The 17,024-nt window shown below is 43.6% G+C and overlaps 1 protein-coding gene across 2 annotated transcripts in view; it reads left to right on the top strand.

Moving 5' to 3' along the window:
* The first annotated feature begins 9,663 nt into the window (after positions 1–9,663).
* The window catches only part of LOC129701937 (ETS-related transcription factor Elf-2-like), a 145,234-nt gene continuing 137,873 nt past the window's right edge, over positions 9,664–17,024 (top strand). For both annotated transcript variants that reach the window (XM_055643391.1, XM_055643385.1), the window contains exon 1: positions 9,664–9,854. In XM_055643391.1, coding sequence (XP_055499366.1) covers positions 9,797–9,854 — 58 coding nt within the window. In that variant the 5' untranslated portion in view covers positions 9,664–9,796. The remainder of the gene's footprint in view (positions 9,855–17,024) is intronic.

The raw sequence follows: 17,024 nt of genomic DNA, 5'->3' as shown, positions 1-17,024 counted from the left end.
AAGAGACATTCCGGGCATTTTGATAGACCCATGCAACTACCAAAAACAGCAATTGATGATATACAATGGTGGGTTAAGAATGTTCATTATTCTTACAGAAAAATTCTGGTTGAATCACCAGCTATCATTCTACAAATTGATGCAAGAGCACTAGGTTGGGGAGCTACTGATACCATCTCAAGCTGTGGAGGTAGATGGAATGCGGAGGAAGAACCTTTGTTCGAGGCACATGACATTAACTATCTTGAATTATTAAGTACATTTCATGGGCTTAAAGCTCTTTGCGCTAAGGTGCAAAATTTGCACGTGCAGGTTCAGATTGACAACACTACAGCAGTAGCATATGTCAATCATATGGGTGGAATCAAGTCAAAAGCATGTGACAGATTGGCAAACATGATCTGGCACTGGTGCATTACGAGAAACATTTGGCTTTCTGCAATTTACCTCACAGGTAAATTCAATATAATTGCAGACAGTAGGTCACGAAAATTTAATGACAATACAGAATGGATGTTAAATCGTGACATTTTCCATAACATTGTTCGAAAATTTGGAAAAATTGTTGATTTGCAGATTCTAAAAAGGCCATATGTCGGAAGAAGACTATCAAATCGCATTATGGATGTAATTGCAGGATCCTGGAGGGATAGTGCCCAGAAGCAGTACATTTCTTACATTAAGAAATGTGAGGAGTTTTGTGCAAGACAAAACATTTCATACCACACTGCAGAAACTTCAGATGTTGTAGAATTTTTGGCAACATTACGTTTTGATGTAAATTTAAGTTATAGTGCGATCAACACTGCAAGGAGTGCCCTCTCTGCATATTTATGGAGAGCATCTGAACAACAGGTTCTAGGATCACACCTCTTGGTTTGTAGATACATGAAGGGTATCTTTAATGCTAAACCTCCCAGACCGAGATATATGGAAATCTGGAATATGAGATATGTACTCATGTTACTTCGGGATTGGAGTCCCATCTCAAATTTGTCTTTAGACAAAATTACCATGAAAGTAGTCATGTTAATGGCATTAGTTTCAGCACAAAGAGTAGACATTACACAAATTACGTATAGACAGAATGGGAATGACAACAGAGGAAATTACATTCTATGTCTATGATTTGCTAAAACAGAGCAGACCAGGAGTCACGGAGTGTAAATTGGTCTTTACAGCATATCCTACAGATCCAAGACTTTGTGTAGTGACACATTTGAAACACTCCATTGAGGCCACCAAGTGAATTCTATCTTGAATTATTAAGTACATTTCATGGGCTTAAAGCTCTTTGCGCTAAGGTGCAAAATTTGCACGTGCAGGTTCAGATTGACAACACTACAGCAGTAGCATATGTCAATCATATGGGTGGAATAAATAACTTAGGTGTAGAATCCGCATTGTTAGCCATAAAAAAACACACACAAAAGTGTCAACACAAACCATTTCCAGATGGCTGAAGCAGGTGCTATTGGATGCAGGAATTGATACTGACAAATTTAAATCTCATTCCACCAGGCAACATCGGCGGCCAAGGATTTGGATATAATAGACCATATCCTCACGGCCGCAGGATGGGCAAATGAATGGATGTTTTACAAGTATTACCACAAAGAGATTGCAGACCCTGGTGTATTTGGTGGTACTGTTTTGGATTCAGTATTAAATGTTCCCAGTGATTAAAAGGGGACGCAAAATGTTTATCATAAATAAACCATTAACTGATTACATAAATGTTATGGTTGCATGTTATTGACTGTCTTTCACTCATAGTCAATCAAATGCAGTGATACGCCGGAATTGAATCTACGGCCTGAAATCACAGAAGCTTTAAAACCTTCACGTAGTCACTCACGTGACTCCGAAGTAAAATAGTAAGATTAAATGAGAACTTACCAGTTTGAAGTTCGATCTTTATTTTATAAGGAGTTACGTTGAGGGACTACGTGCCCTCCGCTCACACCCTAATAAAGATCAAAGGTAAGTTAAGTTGGTATCACGTAACTTACTATTATCCTTCGGTATCTATCATCTGTGATTTCACACCCCTGCTTTGAAGATTGACGCATGTGCGCCTGGACGGGCCTTCTTCACATAGTCCCTCAACGTCACTCCTCATAAAATAAAGATCAAACTTCAAACTGGTAAGTTCTTGTTTAATCTTACTAATCTTCTGCATTCATAAAAATATGCTGGAAATGTATATAATGTAGTGTCTTCGGTTTGACTTTTAACATTTTGAATATAAGGCCATATCACGTTAAGGATTGTTGGCCAAGATCCGTGACCTTCATTTTACCATACCCACATGCTTCTGGGCCAAATGTGTGAGGCTCATTTTCCCAAGTTTCATGCCCTTTGTATCCAGCAACGAAATTCAGTGGTGGTTGGGCATGAATGGTGGAGACATGAACCTAAAATGTTCCTAATAACTGCAAAGATAGGGCTTTGCAAGCAGTGAAAAATGGCTAGTCACCACGAACTTCCAATTTACAAGGGGGCGACACAGTGTTGTAGAGGTAGATCTGTTGCCTCCCAGCGCCAGGGGCCCTGGTTTGATCCTGACCTCGGGTGCTGTCTGTGTGAAGTCTGTATGTTCTCCCTGTGACCGTGTGGGTTTTTTCCAGGAGCTCTAATTTCCTCCTACATTGCAAAGATAATCATGCTTCTGTAAAATTGCCCCTATAGTTTTGGATGCGAAAGTGGGATAACATAGAACTAGTATATGGATGGTATGGACTCGATGGGCCTAAGGGCCTATTTCCCAGCTATATATCTAATCTCTAAAAAGAAGTAGTAAAAAAAACAAAATATTTGGAAAATAATAAACATCGGACGAATGCAGTGAAATAAAGATAAACTTTGTTTCCTAGTCTGCAGACTTAACTTTTCTATACTAAATTTGAATGTGACTGGATGTTGTATCCTGCACCAGATCTGATCAGAGAAGCGAGCAGACAAATTCTGTTCCCCACCTGTCCTGTATTACCCAATTATGTCAGCAAGTCCAAGACTTTCAACCAGACGGTCACTTAGTTACATTCAAATGGTGAATGCTGGCAGCCAAAAGAAAATGAATACCCGAGGTAAAATGCTGATGTACTGAAGTTATTTTTCTGCTTTAAGTTGCCTTAAAGTTTGGATCCTCACACCTGCTTTGTTCAACGAGGTCATGGCTGTGTTTTTGTTTTGCCTCAAAACCACAGTCCTGCACCAACCCCTGTACTTAGATTTCTCTTGTACACAAAAATGTAAGGATAATCCTTGAATGTGCTTGGTGACTGGGCCTCCACAGCCCTCTTGTAATGTTGGATATTTTCTATTCTCTGGGTGAATAAGTTTCTCTTGGTCCCAGTCAAGTGCAGGCATCCTTTCATTTTCACACTGATCCCTGGTTCTAGACTGCCCCAGCTAGGGGAGGTATAACCCCCTCATGAGGGGTCATTGTTGTCTGGTGAAAACATAGCAAAGGTGAATGATCTGGTGGAATTATGGTAAGCAAGATTTTGTGATCCAACGGGAAGGAGGCAAGATAATTTGTGTTCAGGTTATACATACAAGTAACCTATCTGCTGTCTGTCGTTTTCCAGGATTACGATGTTTCAGTTCAAAGTTGTAAATCAGACTGTTAGAGGGAACTGCAGATGCTGGTTTACACCAAAGATAGAAACAAAATGTTGGAGTAATTCAGCGGGTCAGGCAGCTTCACTGTAGAAGAGGAATAGGTGACTTTTTGGGTCGAGACATTTCTTCAGACTGAGAGCTAGGGGAGAGGGAAATTAGAGTTATGAAAAGGTACAAAGGAAAGAAAGGTTTGAAAAGAACAAAGGAAAGAAAGGTTTGAAAAGAACAAATCAAAGCCAGCAACGGTGATCAAGGAAAGGTGGAGGCCACACTGGTCAATTGTTGGCTGTGGAAAAGGTGATAACGAATGAATACAGACAATGAAACTGAGCAGGACGGCAGTCTAGAACATTAGAGGAACTTGGCATGCTCAAAATGGAAGATAAGAAGTCAGTCAAATGTTCAACACATGACAAATCACAGAGTGAAAAAACTAGCTGATGAACGGTAGTGGAATTGTGATTGCTGTACATGGTTACACTGGAGATTACCTCTGATGTAACTTGCATTTCTTGTGGTTTATTGTCATATGTTCCAGATAGAACAATGAAATTCTTACTTGCAGCAGCACAATAGAATATGTAAACATAGTACACTGTAAACAATTTAATAAACGAGAGAAAAAAAGTTCAGTGTGTGTGTGTGTATATATATATGTGTGTGTGTGTGTGTGTGTATATATATATATATACATATTCATACTCAAGTACTCTGAAGAAGGTGTAGGAACCATTTATGTTTAGGCTAGCTGCTGTTGGCATATTATTATTTTGTCTCGATATTTCTACCAGTATTATTTTGGAAACTTGGGGGCGGTCATTTTATGCATAGCATATGGGCTTAGGAGACAGGGAGTGATTCAGAGCAGGCCGAGGAGATGGAGAGTACACAGTTCTCACCAGATCGGGGGGGGGGGGGGGGGGGGGGGGGGGGGGGGGGGGGGGGGGGGGGGGGGGGGGGGGGGGGGGGGGGGGGGGGGGGGGGGGGGAAAGCTACAACTTGTGTGGGAATAAGGAGAACCTGGAATGTTCATCTCTTTGTTTGTGCAACTACTTCAATAAAGAACTGGAAATAACAACTGGAAGATCTGTTCTTTTTGGTCCGCGTATGATCACTCCTACTTACCTGTGTAGTAATGGCAATGAGAAAGAAGACACTGGAAAAGTTAAAAATTGCCATTACAGAAGGGTATCGACCCGAAACGTCGCCCATTCCTTCTCGCCAGAGATGCTGCCTCACCAACTGAGTTACTCCAGCATTTTGTGTCTACTGACAAGTACAAGCACACACAAAAAAAATAAGTAATATTAGTGCAACAATAATAGTCTTTGTAGTTCAGAGCTTATTTGAGATTGTAGTGCTTAATAGCCGAATAGCTGGGGGGAAGAAGCTGGTCCTGAATCTGGATTACTACCCTTTTCACAATATAGATTACATCACATGGAGTATGACTTTAAGTGTTGGGATCAAAATCATTTAAAAAATTGACACATTAACTGGTTTAAAGAGTGTGGGTGCTGCCTTGGTACCAAGTGGATCTGCTCGACCTTCAAAATGTTTAAAAACTGCTCTGTAGCACCATCTAGTGCCTATAACCCACAACTGCAAGCAATGGCTTGCAAGGTTGGATACATAATATAAGACACAAAGTGCTGGATTAACTCATTGGGTCAGGCATCATCCCTGGAGATCACAGATAGGTGCTGTTTCAGGTCGGGATCCTTCAGACTGATTCTTGACCCAATTGATCACCGATCTGTGTTCTCCATGGGTGCTGCCTGACCCACTGAGTTACTCTTGCACTTTGTGTTCTATGTAAACCAGCACCTGCAGTTCCTCTACATTTTGGGTGCTTAAAACAGTTATCCATACAGGTTGAAGGTACTTGGGACAATTTGGCATAAAACAGCAGTAAATACCAAATTTACTTTGCAGAATATGAGTGAATGTCCTCAGATGCTGATCACTGTGAATGCAAATGCTGCTTCGATATGAAGGACAAATGCGTGTGAAATAGAATGTAGCTTTTGTTTTTTTCAAGGATTTGAATTTAAGGAACATAAGGTTCTATAGATGCTGGAATCTTGAGCAAATCACAAAGTGCTAGAGTAATTCAGCAGATCAGGTAGCATTTGTGGAGGGAATGGACAGATGACAGTCCCGATGTTGGGGGAGTTCAGAACCAGGGGCCACAGTTTAAGAATAAGGGGCAAGCCATTTAGAACAGAGATGAGGAAAATCTGTGTAGGTGGCAGTGGAGGCCAGTTCGCTGGATGTTCTCTGGATAGAGCGAATTAGATAGAGCTCTTAAAGATAGCGGAGTCAGGGGATATGGGGTGAATGCAGGAACAGGGTACTGATTGTGGATGATCAGCCATGATCACATTTAATGGCAGTACTGGCTTGAAGGACTGAATGGCCTACTCCTGCACCTATTGCCTATTGACATTTTGGGTTGGGACCTTTCCTCGGACTGACTTCTGACAGGTGCAGAAAGCTGCAAAAGAAAGGTGGAGATGGGACAAATCTAGGTGAGCAATGGTGGATACAGGTGAGAGACGTTTGATGGGCAGAAGAGTGGAGTAAGTGAATTTATGATATCAGTCAGAGTGGGTCTCAGAATTTGTTGCAGATTGTAGCCCTTGATTTGTTTCACTGGCCAGAGGTCCTCAAGCTTAGAACATTACAATTATTCAAATAACTGTCTATGAAACATGAACAAACATTTTAATATTTTAATATTCACATGTGCATGGAAGAAATAAGAGTGCAGGAAACTGAGCGCAAATGCTTTAAGAATTTCCCTAACTTTGAACATCATATCTGCACTTGGAAATCTGTTATTTGGTTTCAACTTACTTTGACCAAACTGATGCATATGTATTTGCCCACTACCTTCCAGTTGAAATTAGTGGGCAAGTACATATTTGATTTATCCAGACATAAATAAGGGAAAAAAGTGAGTAAAAATAAAATTGGAAAATTATAAATTTGATTAACGTTGCAAATAAATGATAATTTTGTAAAAATAAAAGATAGACCGTCAGTCAATCTTTGATCGGACTATATTGGCTTTACCTTGCACTAAACGTTATTTACTTATCATGTATCTACACACTGTAAATGGCTCGATTGTAATCGGGTATTATCTTTCCGCTGACTGGATACACAACAAAAGCTCTTCACTGTACCTTTACATGTGACAATAAATTAAACTGAACTGAATAATTTTGCAATAAACGCAAAGCAAGTCTTTTAACCATAGTCTGTGAACCATATAACCATATAACAATTACAGCACGGAAATAGGCCATCTCGATCCTTCTAGTCCATGCCGAACACTCTGTGGTAATGCTTGTGGTTAAATAGTTACATCTCCTTTATCAGCGATTTGAATTGTGGACATTTGGAAAGGATGAATGAAGTTATAAATCAGACAGAGCTCTTAAAAATAGTGGAGTCAGGGGATATGGGAAGAAGGCAGGAACGGGGTACTGATTGTGGATGATCAGCCATGATCACATTGAATCCCTGATTTTGGATATTAAATAAATCATTAATACATAACATGTATTGGATGTTGTAGGTACATTATTGGTGAAATTACATTCTGAATTATTTTTCATCTGCAGGGTCAGAGGAGAGATCAATTTTGCCACTTCCGTATCTTGCATGAATCAGTTGTTTATTTAGCTGGATTCAACAGTGGCTGAATGGGAGAAGCCAGAGGGTAATGGTGGATGGCTGTTTATCGGGTTGGAGGCAGGTGACTAGTGGGGTGCCTCAGGGATCTGTGTTGGGTCCTTTGTTGTTTGTCATGTACATCAATGATCTGGATGAAGGTGTGGTAAATTGGATTAGTAAGTATGCAGATGATACCAAGATAGGGGGTGTTGTGGATAATGAAGAGGATTTCCAAAGTCTACAGAGTGATTTAGGCCATTTGGAAAAATGGGCTGAAAGATGGCAGATGGAGTTTAATGCTGATAAATGTGAGGTGCTACACCTTGGCAGGACAAATCAAAATAGGACGTACATGGTAAATGGTAGGGAATTGAAGAATACAGTTGAACAGAGGGATCTGGGTATAACCGTGCATAGTTCCTTGAAGGTGGAATCTCATATAGATAGGGTGGTAAAGAAAGCTTTTGGTATGCTAGCCTTTATAAATCAGAGCATTGAGTATAGAAGCTGGGATGTAATGTTAAAATTGTACAAGGCATTGGTGAGACCAAATCTGGAGTATGGGGTACAATTTTGGTAGCCAAATTATAGGAAGGATGTCAACAAAATAGAGAGAGTACAGAGGAGATTTACTAGAATGTTGCCTGGGTTTCAACAACTAAGTTACAGAGATAGGTTGAATAAGTTAGGTCTTTATTCTCTGGAGCGCAGAAGGTTAAGGGGGGACCTGATAGAGGTCTTTAAAATGATGAGAGGGATAGACAGAGTTGATGTGGACAAGCTTTTCCCTTTGAGAATAGGGAAGATTCAAACAAGAGGACATGACTTCAGAATTAAGGGACAGAAGTTTAGGGGTAATATGAGGGGGAACTTCTTTACGCAGAGAGTGGTGGCGGTGTGGAATGAGCTCCCAGTGGAAGTGGTGGAGGCAGGTTCATTGGTATCATTTAAAAATAAATTGGATAGGCATATGGATGAGAAGGGAATGGAGGGTTATGGTACGAGTGCAGGCAGGTGGGACTAAGGGGAAAAAAATTTTGTTCGGCATGGACTTGTAGGGCCGAGATGGCCTGTTTCCGTGCTGTAATTGTTATTGTTATATGGTTATATAGCTGTGATCTGAAGTTCTAGTGCCAATGGCATGTTCTAGGCACAAGAATTAAAGGATGCAACGGCATTCACGTCCACTGGACTTTAAAACGCCCATCCTCAACTCAACTTTCAGTGAAAGATCGTTCTTCTAAAGAAAGTTTCTATTTTGGTTGAGTTAATTAATGGAAATGAACAGAGGGTAGATTGGCTTGGAAATCGATTCTGCAAATACCCATTCGTAGCGGCACAATGACATTTTAATCGTCCCGGATTGGCAGAAAGTGGACGTCGTGGGCCGGAGAGCCACGTTAACAATAAGTTACGTTTGTTCTTGTTTGGTAGGAGCAGAATAACTGCATTTTAGCGCAACAGGTATCACCAGGAAATTTTCGGCGCTTGAGATTAACAAGCCATCACAAACCTGGTTTGTGGAAGTACCTGAAATGTACTTCATTCATTCAGCTAGACTTGTAACACAGAACTGCAAAAAAAAGTTCACATAAAATTAATAAACTTGCAATTACAAGCTTAGTTTAATTTAATCGAAGGGTTGATAACAATCAGATTTGTAAAACTTTTACAAAGCTTACTTAGTTGAGTTTGCTGTCACTTTCACTTACTGAATAACGTGAAATGTCTCCCATGTATCCTATGACTTTGAATCACCACGTGTAAGGTATACGGTGTAAGTGCTCACGACGTCGGAAATCCGAATGGGATTCTATTTTTGTTTTAACTAGGGACTAGGACTTTATCTAACTGTTCTCGCTCGCTGAGCTAAGAATTTGAAATTAACCGCACAACAAAACCATGTGTCATTGCAATCGTTCTTTTAAAAAAAATATCCGTCAAGTGGCGGGACCTGATTCGGTTTGGGAATGGCAAGCATACCACATTCCTCCCTGTGTGGACCTGCCCTCGCACTTAACACCAGCTAGAAAGCGAAGCGCGCGTTTTGCAATTGAAACAATAGCGGGATGGTGTATGTGGCTCTCGCTCTGGATCTCTTTATCACCCTTAAATGTGGAGAGAAGCAAGCCACATGCTGTATGATTTACCCCCACCTTATGCCGCGAGTGCACTTGGTGAAAACAATCCATCATATCAAAGGACTAATTATTTTTTTTGAGGGGGAGGGGGCAAAAAAAAGCGTGGAAAGGGTCAATTTGAATTGAGAGGTTTTTTTTCTGCGGGGTGTTTGGTTATTTTACTTCCTGCTGCTGCTGTTGGCTCTGGTCTCGGCTCAGATTTGTTTTGAGTTGTGGTTAGTGTGTGGCTGTGCGGACGGATACGGCTGTGTGCATGTGTAAAGATTTCCTGTCGCTGCGCAGTGATACCATCAGCAGCACTCTCTGACTCTGGGAAGCCGCTGCTGCTGCTGTTTGCAGAGAAGATGGCGACTTCACTTCACGAGGGTCGGAAAAATCAGCTAGATTTACTCATCCAAGCCGGTAAAACTCGCCAGCAAGAACTTTCGTGCCGCGCCCGCCGGCGAGTGCTGCGCGGCGAATGTCAGCGGAATCTGACTGCGCTCTGCTTGTCCCGTTACTATAAGGAAAGGGGGGTGGGGGGGTTGATCAGGAAGTGATCACCTTGTTAGCAACCTGCATGGCGAGAAGAGCTCTTCCTGATGACTTTTGATGAGGGGGAAATAATAAAATCCAATTATCATTTTTAACAATTCTTATACATTGTGTCTTTGCAACATAATACTTGGAGAATTGTGACCCAGTGGAATTTCATTTGCAGGACGCGTCTGTTACGAGAGCGCTATTTTGACTGCGTGCGCCTTAGCCGTTAGTTTATATTATTAACTGCGGAACCAGGAAGTGTTGTGGATTGTTGTCTTTCCGACGTCTTGCCACGCTGTATTGCTCTGCAAATACTTGGCGCTTTAAATCAATAGTTGGTGCGTGCGGGATAATGCATTGTCGAACTTTGCCACGGAGGAAGAGCTCGCACTTTTAGTTCGGGTTTGGGGCATGTTTCAGTCGGGTTGTATTTTAATCTGGAATCATTCATTTTGATAACTGCGCCGTCGCAACCACTCTTGATGGCGGAAGTGCCACCGCTCGGTGTCGGGGTGATGGACGCGCGGCGCTGGTGGGAGGGACCGGGAAAGGAACGTTGCGTGCCCAATTGGAACGTGGCCCGGGAGGGAAGGACAATGGAAAGCGGGCGAGCGGCGTTCGAAATTGGAACGCTTTTGCGCCGGCGGGTTCGAATGGAAGCTCGCTCGTGCCAGCAAGTTGGGTTGCAGGCCGGCGGCGAGGAGCGCGCAGCGAGGAGGAGGGTCTGTAAACACGGAAGCGAGCGGCTACCACACCGCTCTGTCCCCTTCACTCCAGCTCGCCGAGGAAGCGCGGGATTCAATCGCCGACTCTTGTTAAGAGAGAACCACCCCCCCCCCAACAAATAAAACACGGTTCCCATTTACGACTGGATTCTCCCCATAAAATTACCATTGGGTCATCAGGATTGCGAACCATAGCACCTTAATAAATATGGATAAGACTGACACAATGCTGGAGTAGCTCAGCAGGACAGGCAGCATTTCTGGGGAGAAGGAATTGGGTGACGTTCCGGGTCGAGACCCGTCCTGGGTCAGGAGGGTTGATGCGTACATTATGTGAGACTTGCTCCCTGCACATTTATGTAGGGCAGTTATGGAACAATGACATTGTATTTACTGCGAAACACCTCCACCAATCACCAATTAAGGCCAACGCAGATACATACTCTTGAACGGTGTTTATTGTGTAGAAAATATGCGATGTGTGCGATAATGTGCTCGGACGAAGTGCGTAGTTACCAGTCGGCATTGTACTCAAAGAAGTATTCACATATTATTTGTGCTTCAAATAAACATTCACCAATCAAGACATGATATATCCCACTATGACATGCAGCAAAATTATAAGACAGTATCTCAACTCTTTTTACACATTGCTGGAGTATGGTGTACAATTTTGGTCGCCTAATTATAGGAAGGATGTCAACAAAATAGAGACAGTACAGAGGAGATTTACTAGAATGTTGGTACACAAAAATGCTGGAGAAACTCAGCGGGTGCAGCAGCATCTATGGAGTGAAGGAAATAGATGACGTTTCGGGCCGAAACCCTTCTTCAGACTGGAAGAATGTTGCCTGGGTTTCAGCAACTAAGTTACAGGGAAAGGTTGAACAAGTTAGGTCTTTATTCTTTGGAGCGCAGAAGGTTAAGGGGGGACTTGATAGAGGTCTTTAAAATGATGAGAGGGATAGACAGAGTTGACGTGGATAAGCTTTTCCCACTGAGAGTAGGGAAGATTCAAACAAGAGGACATGACTTGAGAATTAAGGGACAGAAGTTTAGGGGTAACATGAGGAGGAACTTCTTTACTCGGAGAGTGGTAGCTGTGTGGAATGAGCTTCCAGTGAAGGTGGTGGAGGCAGTTTCGATTTTATCATTTAAAAATAAATTGGATAGTTATATGGACGGGAAAAGAATGGAGGGTTATGGTCTGAATGCAGGTGGATGGGACTAGGGGAGAATACGTGTTCGGCACGGACTAGAAGGGCCGAGATGGCCTGTTTCCGTGTTGTGATTGTTATATGGTTATTGCAATTAATGCAATTTCTAGTAGTTCTTTCCACTTCCAAACAAAAATGTGGTTGGATTATTCAGCGTATGATCAACCTGTGTCAATAAATCCTGGACCATGGTAACATATATGCATATGTATAGTTGTGAATGTTGCTCATTAATTAACTACAGTACTGATACTCCATATTAAGAGCATTAATTTGCCGTTAAAATGAATTCTGTAATAACGTGTCAACGGTAGCAGTGTCAATCGAACACTGCGGTTTTAATGTTTCACGTGTTCACAATATAATTCATCCATCTCTATAGATTAACACAAATATTAACATTGGGAATGAAAACACATTTGATTGCATTCCGTTATCAAACATAGTCAATGTTCGCTCTGAAGACATTTCCAGGACAATAGGGTCAGGGAGGGGGGAGTGTGTGTGAATCAGTGCGGGGTGAATAGATGGCAGGGGGGGGGGGGGGGGGGGGGGGGGGGGGGGGGGGGGGGGGGGGGGGGGTTAGAAGGCAGTCGGTGCAGAATGGCTGGATTGAGGCAGGTGAATTAGTACATGTTGGTTGGAGTAGGTAAAATTGTGAGGGGAGAGCACGGGGGGTGTCAGTGGTGTTGAATGGGGGGGTTCAAGACGGGATTAATGGGGGTAGACAAAAGTGCTGGAGAAACTCAGCGGCTGAGGCAGCATCTATGGAGCGAAGGAAATAGGCAACGTTTCGGGTCGAGACCCTTCTTCAGACTGTTCCCCCCATTCTTTTTGAATGGGAGGATAGGATCAGTACTGGATGGATGGGGAGGGGGGAGATTAGCGCAGGATGAATGGGGGGGGGGTCAGTACAGTGTGGATCGGAGGGTCTGTGCAGGATGAATGAGGGGAAGGTGCAGGGTAAATGGAGGGTAGGTCAGTACGGGATGAATGCGTGGATTAGTACAGGATGGATGGGGGAGAAGTGCAGGATGGATGGGAAAGGGTAAGTACAGGGTGAATTGGGGAACCACTGTAGGATGGATGGGGGGGGGGGGGGGGCAAGAGAATCAATGCGAGGTGGATAGGGTGATCAGCGCAGGATGAATAGATTGGGGGGAGGGAGATGGGGAGGGGAGTACAGGGGATGCCAGTGAGGACTGAATAGAGGCGGGAATGGGGATCAGTGCGGGATGGAGAGGAGGGGTCCCAGGATAAGGTGGGGGGGGGGGTGGAGGGGGCGTACGAGAGATTGAGAGAGAGAGAAGGGGGGCGAGGTGTGGAGGAAGGAGGGTCAGCGCTCCTCGGACAATATCGCCCCGCATGCCTTGGCCGTTGGGAACTCCTCGCCACCACCTCCCTCCTCCGCCAGCCAACAGCAAGGTGCGGGGCCGAGCGGTGCAGCTCAAAGGTCCTATAGCTATAGGATCTATGGTGCAGCTGCTTCAGACGTGTTGCAGCGAATGACGGGTCCCGCACAGCAACAGCAACTCTATCTCCTCCTCCTCCCTGATAGCGGCCGCTGCCTGTAAACCCGCTAACGGCGATAACCGCTTTCAAAACAAACCCTCCCGCACGCCGAGTCCTCCCCCTCCCTCCTCCCGGCCTCGGCGTGCGGGAGGGTTTTTTTTAAGCGCCGTTAGCGGGTTTGCAAGCAGCGGCCCTTATCAGGGTGGGCGGGGTGCGGGAGGAGGAGATGGAGCCGCTGCTGCCGCTGTTCGGGGCCCGTCATTCGCTGCGACCCTTCGTCACCCCGCACGTAGCATCTTTCCACGCAATACAGCCGTCACCCCCAACACAAAACGTTGCGTTCCTTTTCTCCTGAGATGGTGCCTGACCCGCGGAGTTACTCCTGTTTTTTGTGTCTATCTTCGGTACAAACCAGTATCTGGTTGCCGGGCAAAATGACTCTGTGTTTAGGTTGCCCGGTGGCACTTTGAGTGGTCAATGGCACCCGGGCAACCGTTAATTTCGAGCTCTGCACACACCCACACACACACCCACATACCCACGCGCACCCCCACACCGAGGAAGGAATCTACTGCCCGGAACCTGTGCTGAACGCCGGAGGCCCTCACTGGGCAAATGGTTTAATGTTTTTCTTGCGTTTTGTGATTGTGCAAACCGTTTCTCGAAAGCAGAAAACCGCACACTAGTTCTAATGAGCGTAGCAAACAAAAAGGATGCAAATAATTTTGAAGTTGGCACCATACTGCAACATTAATTTGTGAAAGAGCCCTGCAAAACAACAACGGGGAAAGTTTAGTTTTTATTCATGTAACGTAAAGTTACACTGGAGGTAATGCACCCGGGGTTGCGTAGAATGTTGTCTGAGTGCATTGGATGTTTGCCACATGGCCTTGTTTTGAAACAACTGCGCATATAAGTCGCCTACTGCTCCGGTTCGGAAATAGAATCAAATTGCTGGCGTTATGCGCATTTAATGTCATGTAATCGGGAAGAGGATTTAAAACTTTGCTTTTCATTCGGTCTCCTTCTTTGTGACACACGATGCAAATGTTATTGTCTTGTTAGCCAAGCAATCGCGATGTATTATTTTTCAAATGTTGAGTCTGGTTCAAGTGAGCTGGGCGATTGATTTGCTGATGGAATCGTGTCTTCAAGGTGGGCATGCCCAGCCAGCCTGCTTTCCATTCCCTCCTGCTCTCGGCAGAGGGGCAACTTGAGCTATGTTCAAACTCCAAATATAATTACATGCATGGCGGATTCCGCACCAAGAGCAAGCATCTAACGAATTTCCATAAATGGGAACAACCGGGAGCTGGGTACCTTGGTGAAAGTTCTGTTGATCTCTAACAGGTGGCACTGATACATGAGCTCTAGACCATGTAAATGTATGTGAGAGAGGAATCGACTACTGACCTAATGCCAGACCATGTGAAACCTAAAACTCCAGGGCCATGTCGAAACCCAAATTTATCTCCAACTACAGGGAGTGTATTTATAGCTGTCCTTCAAACAGTTTTTTGGCCTCTTCTCAGTTAAATGGATCAACATCACCTTTCTTAAAATAGCATTTAGCATATATTAATCAATGGTATTTTATTGTCACATGTACCTTGGGTGCAGTCAAATTCTTTTTCTGCATACAATTCATGCATAACTGCAAGAGTGTAGGAACAGTAGATCACACTGAAGCCATACATAAAAATCATCACATTTCCAATGCCATATTGTATCCTTCACGATTCAACGTTCTTAAAAATGAAAAGTATTTTCATGGCCTTAAAAGTCCCGTTTCCCTGGCAATGGCACTGGGTCAGAGTAGCAGGGGTCAGTCAGCCTGGCGATGACGTTGGTGTCCTCCACCTCTAGCGGGGTTAAATGCAGTGGAGAAAACCACTTAATAATTGATCATGGGAATCCCAGATAGATTATTGAAGACATCTGTCAGATTTAGATTTAGCCAATTGAATAATGCACCATGTTTGAATTGAAGGGGAAATATGCTGCACTATCCATGCCATTGTAGTGAACATTGTTGCTTATTTTTGTCTCACTCAGGTGCTCACTCTTCAAACCTTTCTCACATTCCCTGTTCTTCGTTCTGGTCTTTGTTCCACCCATCTGCCTATCAAACAACCCCCCCCCCCACCAACATCAACCTGCCTGCCTGTCAACATATTACCTGCCATGCTTTGTCCTGCCTCTCCGCTTTTCCAGCTTTCATCTCTACCCACCCTTACAATCAGTCTGGAGAAGGTTCTCGTCCTGAACCTATCCATGTTCTAGCAGAGACGCTGCCTGACCTGCTGAGTCTGTGTCCTTTTTGTCATTGTCCATGTCTGAAATCAGACAAGATATATCTCCTAAGCTGGACACAAAGTGCTGGAGTAACTCAGCGGGCCAGGCAGCATCTCTGAAGAGAAGGAATGGGTGTCCTTTCGGGTCGACCTAAAACGTCACCCATTCCTTCTCTCCACAGATGTTGCCTGGCTCGCTGAGTTACTCCAGCATTTTGTGTCTAGCTACCGTGTAAACCAGCATCTGCAGTTTCTTCCTACCCAAAACATATCTCATTATTCTATGCTAGGGAGCTTTGCACTTCAATTTGTGTTTACACAACATTTGCACACTTGCTTGTATGCTAACATGGTGTTTTTGAATTTTTAGTTGACCTCCTTTCCTATCCTGCCCTTGGGAATGATGGTCAGGATTAGTTCCTGGTTGCTCAAGGACTTCAAGTGAATGTGCTGGGGTTTTCTTTGGCCGGTTGACTAGGCGGTGATTTTTCTTTCTGCATGCTTTGGAAGATGTGCAAATTGCTATGATATGGTCAACATTTTTTTTTTAGCAATATGACCTATTTACAGCTCTTGCCAATGCATCATGCTTTCATGTCATCCAAAAGTATTGTATGCTAAGTGACATAATGTTTCATATCTAACCCCATTGGTCCAGTTCATGTGTGCTTCACAGGGTTTGCACTGTGGTCAGCTTTCTGACGGTGTTTCTCTGATGTACCAGGGCAAGGGCAGATCTGTGTACGTGCTTAAAAGTTCAGTTAACCTAGTGATTGCTGGTATTTGCCCTTTGGTAAAAATGTTGGTCTTGCTTACAAATGCCACACGTTCTACAGTGGGTTCACAGTTGCTTTCTTGTGATGCTTTTGGTTATGAGTCTCAAGCAGAGGGGCCCTGTCTGAACACTGTGTAATAAGCACTGTTGAGTCTTTTTTATGAATTGCTTTGAAACATTACAGCGGATGCGGGGGCTGAACCTCAAAGTGGAATAGTGAATTTCAGTGTGAAATCTTATTCAAAAATTATGCAGACTATAAAATAGAGTGGGAAACGAGGATTGGCGAAGCAAAGGGTTCAGGCAACACTTAATTCAATTCAATTCAATTCATATCAATTCAACTTTAATGTCATCGCACAAATGTACGAGTACAACGAAATGCAGTTTTGCGTCAGTCCGTAGTAGTTGTGCATAAAGAAATTAAAAAAAATAGAAAGAGAGAAGATACAGAATCATCAAAAAATACAGAATAATTAAACAATGGGGACGGAGGGACTGGAGAAATCTATCGGCGGGACTCCGAG

Source organism: Leucoraja erinacea, chromosome 1 (genome assembly GCF_028641065.1).
Source record: "Leucoraja erinacea ecotype New England chromosome 1, Leri_hhj_1, whole genome shotgun sequence".
Classification (NCBI taxonomy): domain Eukaryota; kingdom Metazoa; phylum Chordata; class Chondrichthyes; order Rajiformes; family Rajidae; genus Leucoraja; species Leucoraja erinaceus.
This window is presented reverse-complemented; position numbering and strand designations above follow the sequence as displayed.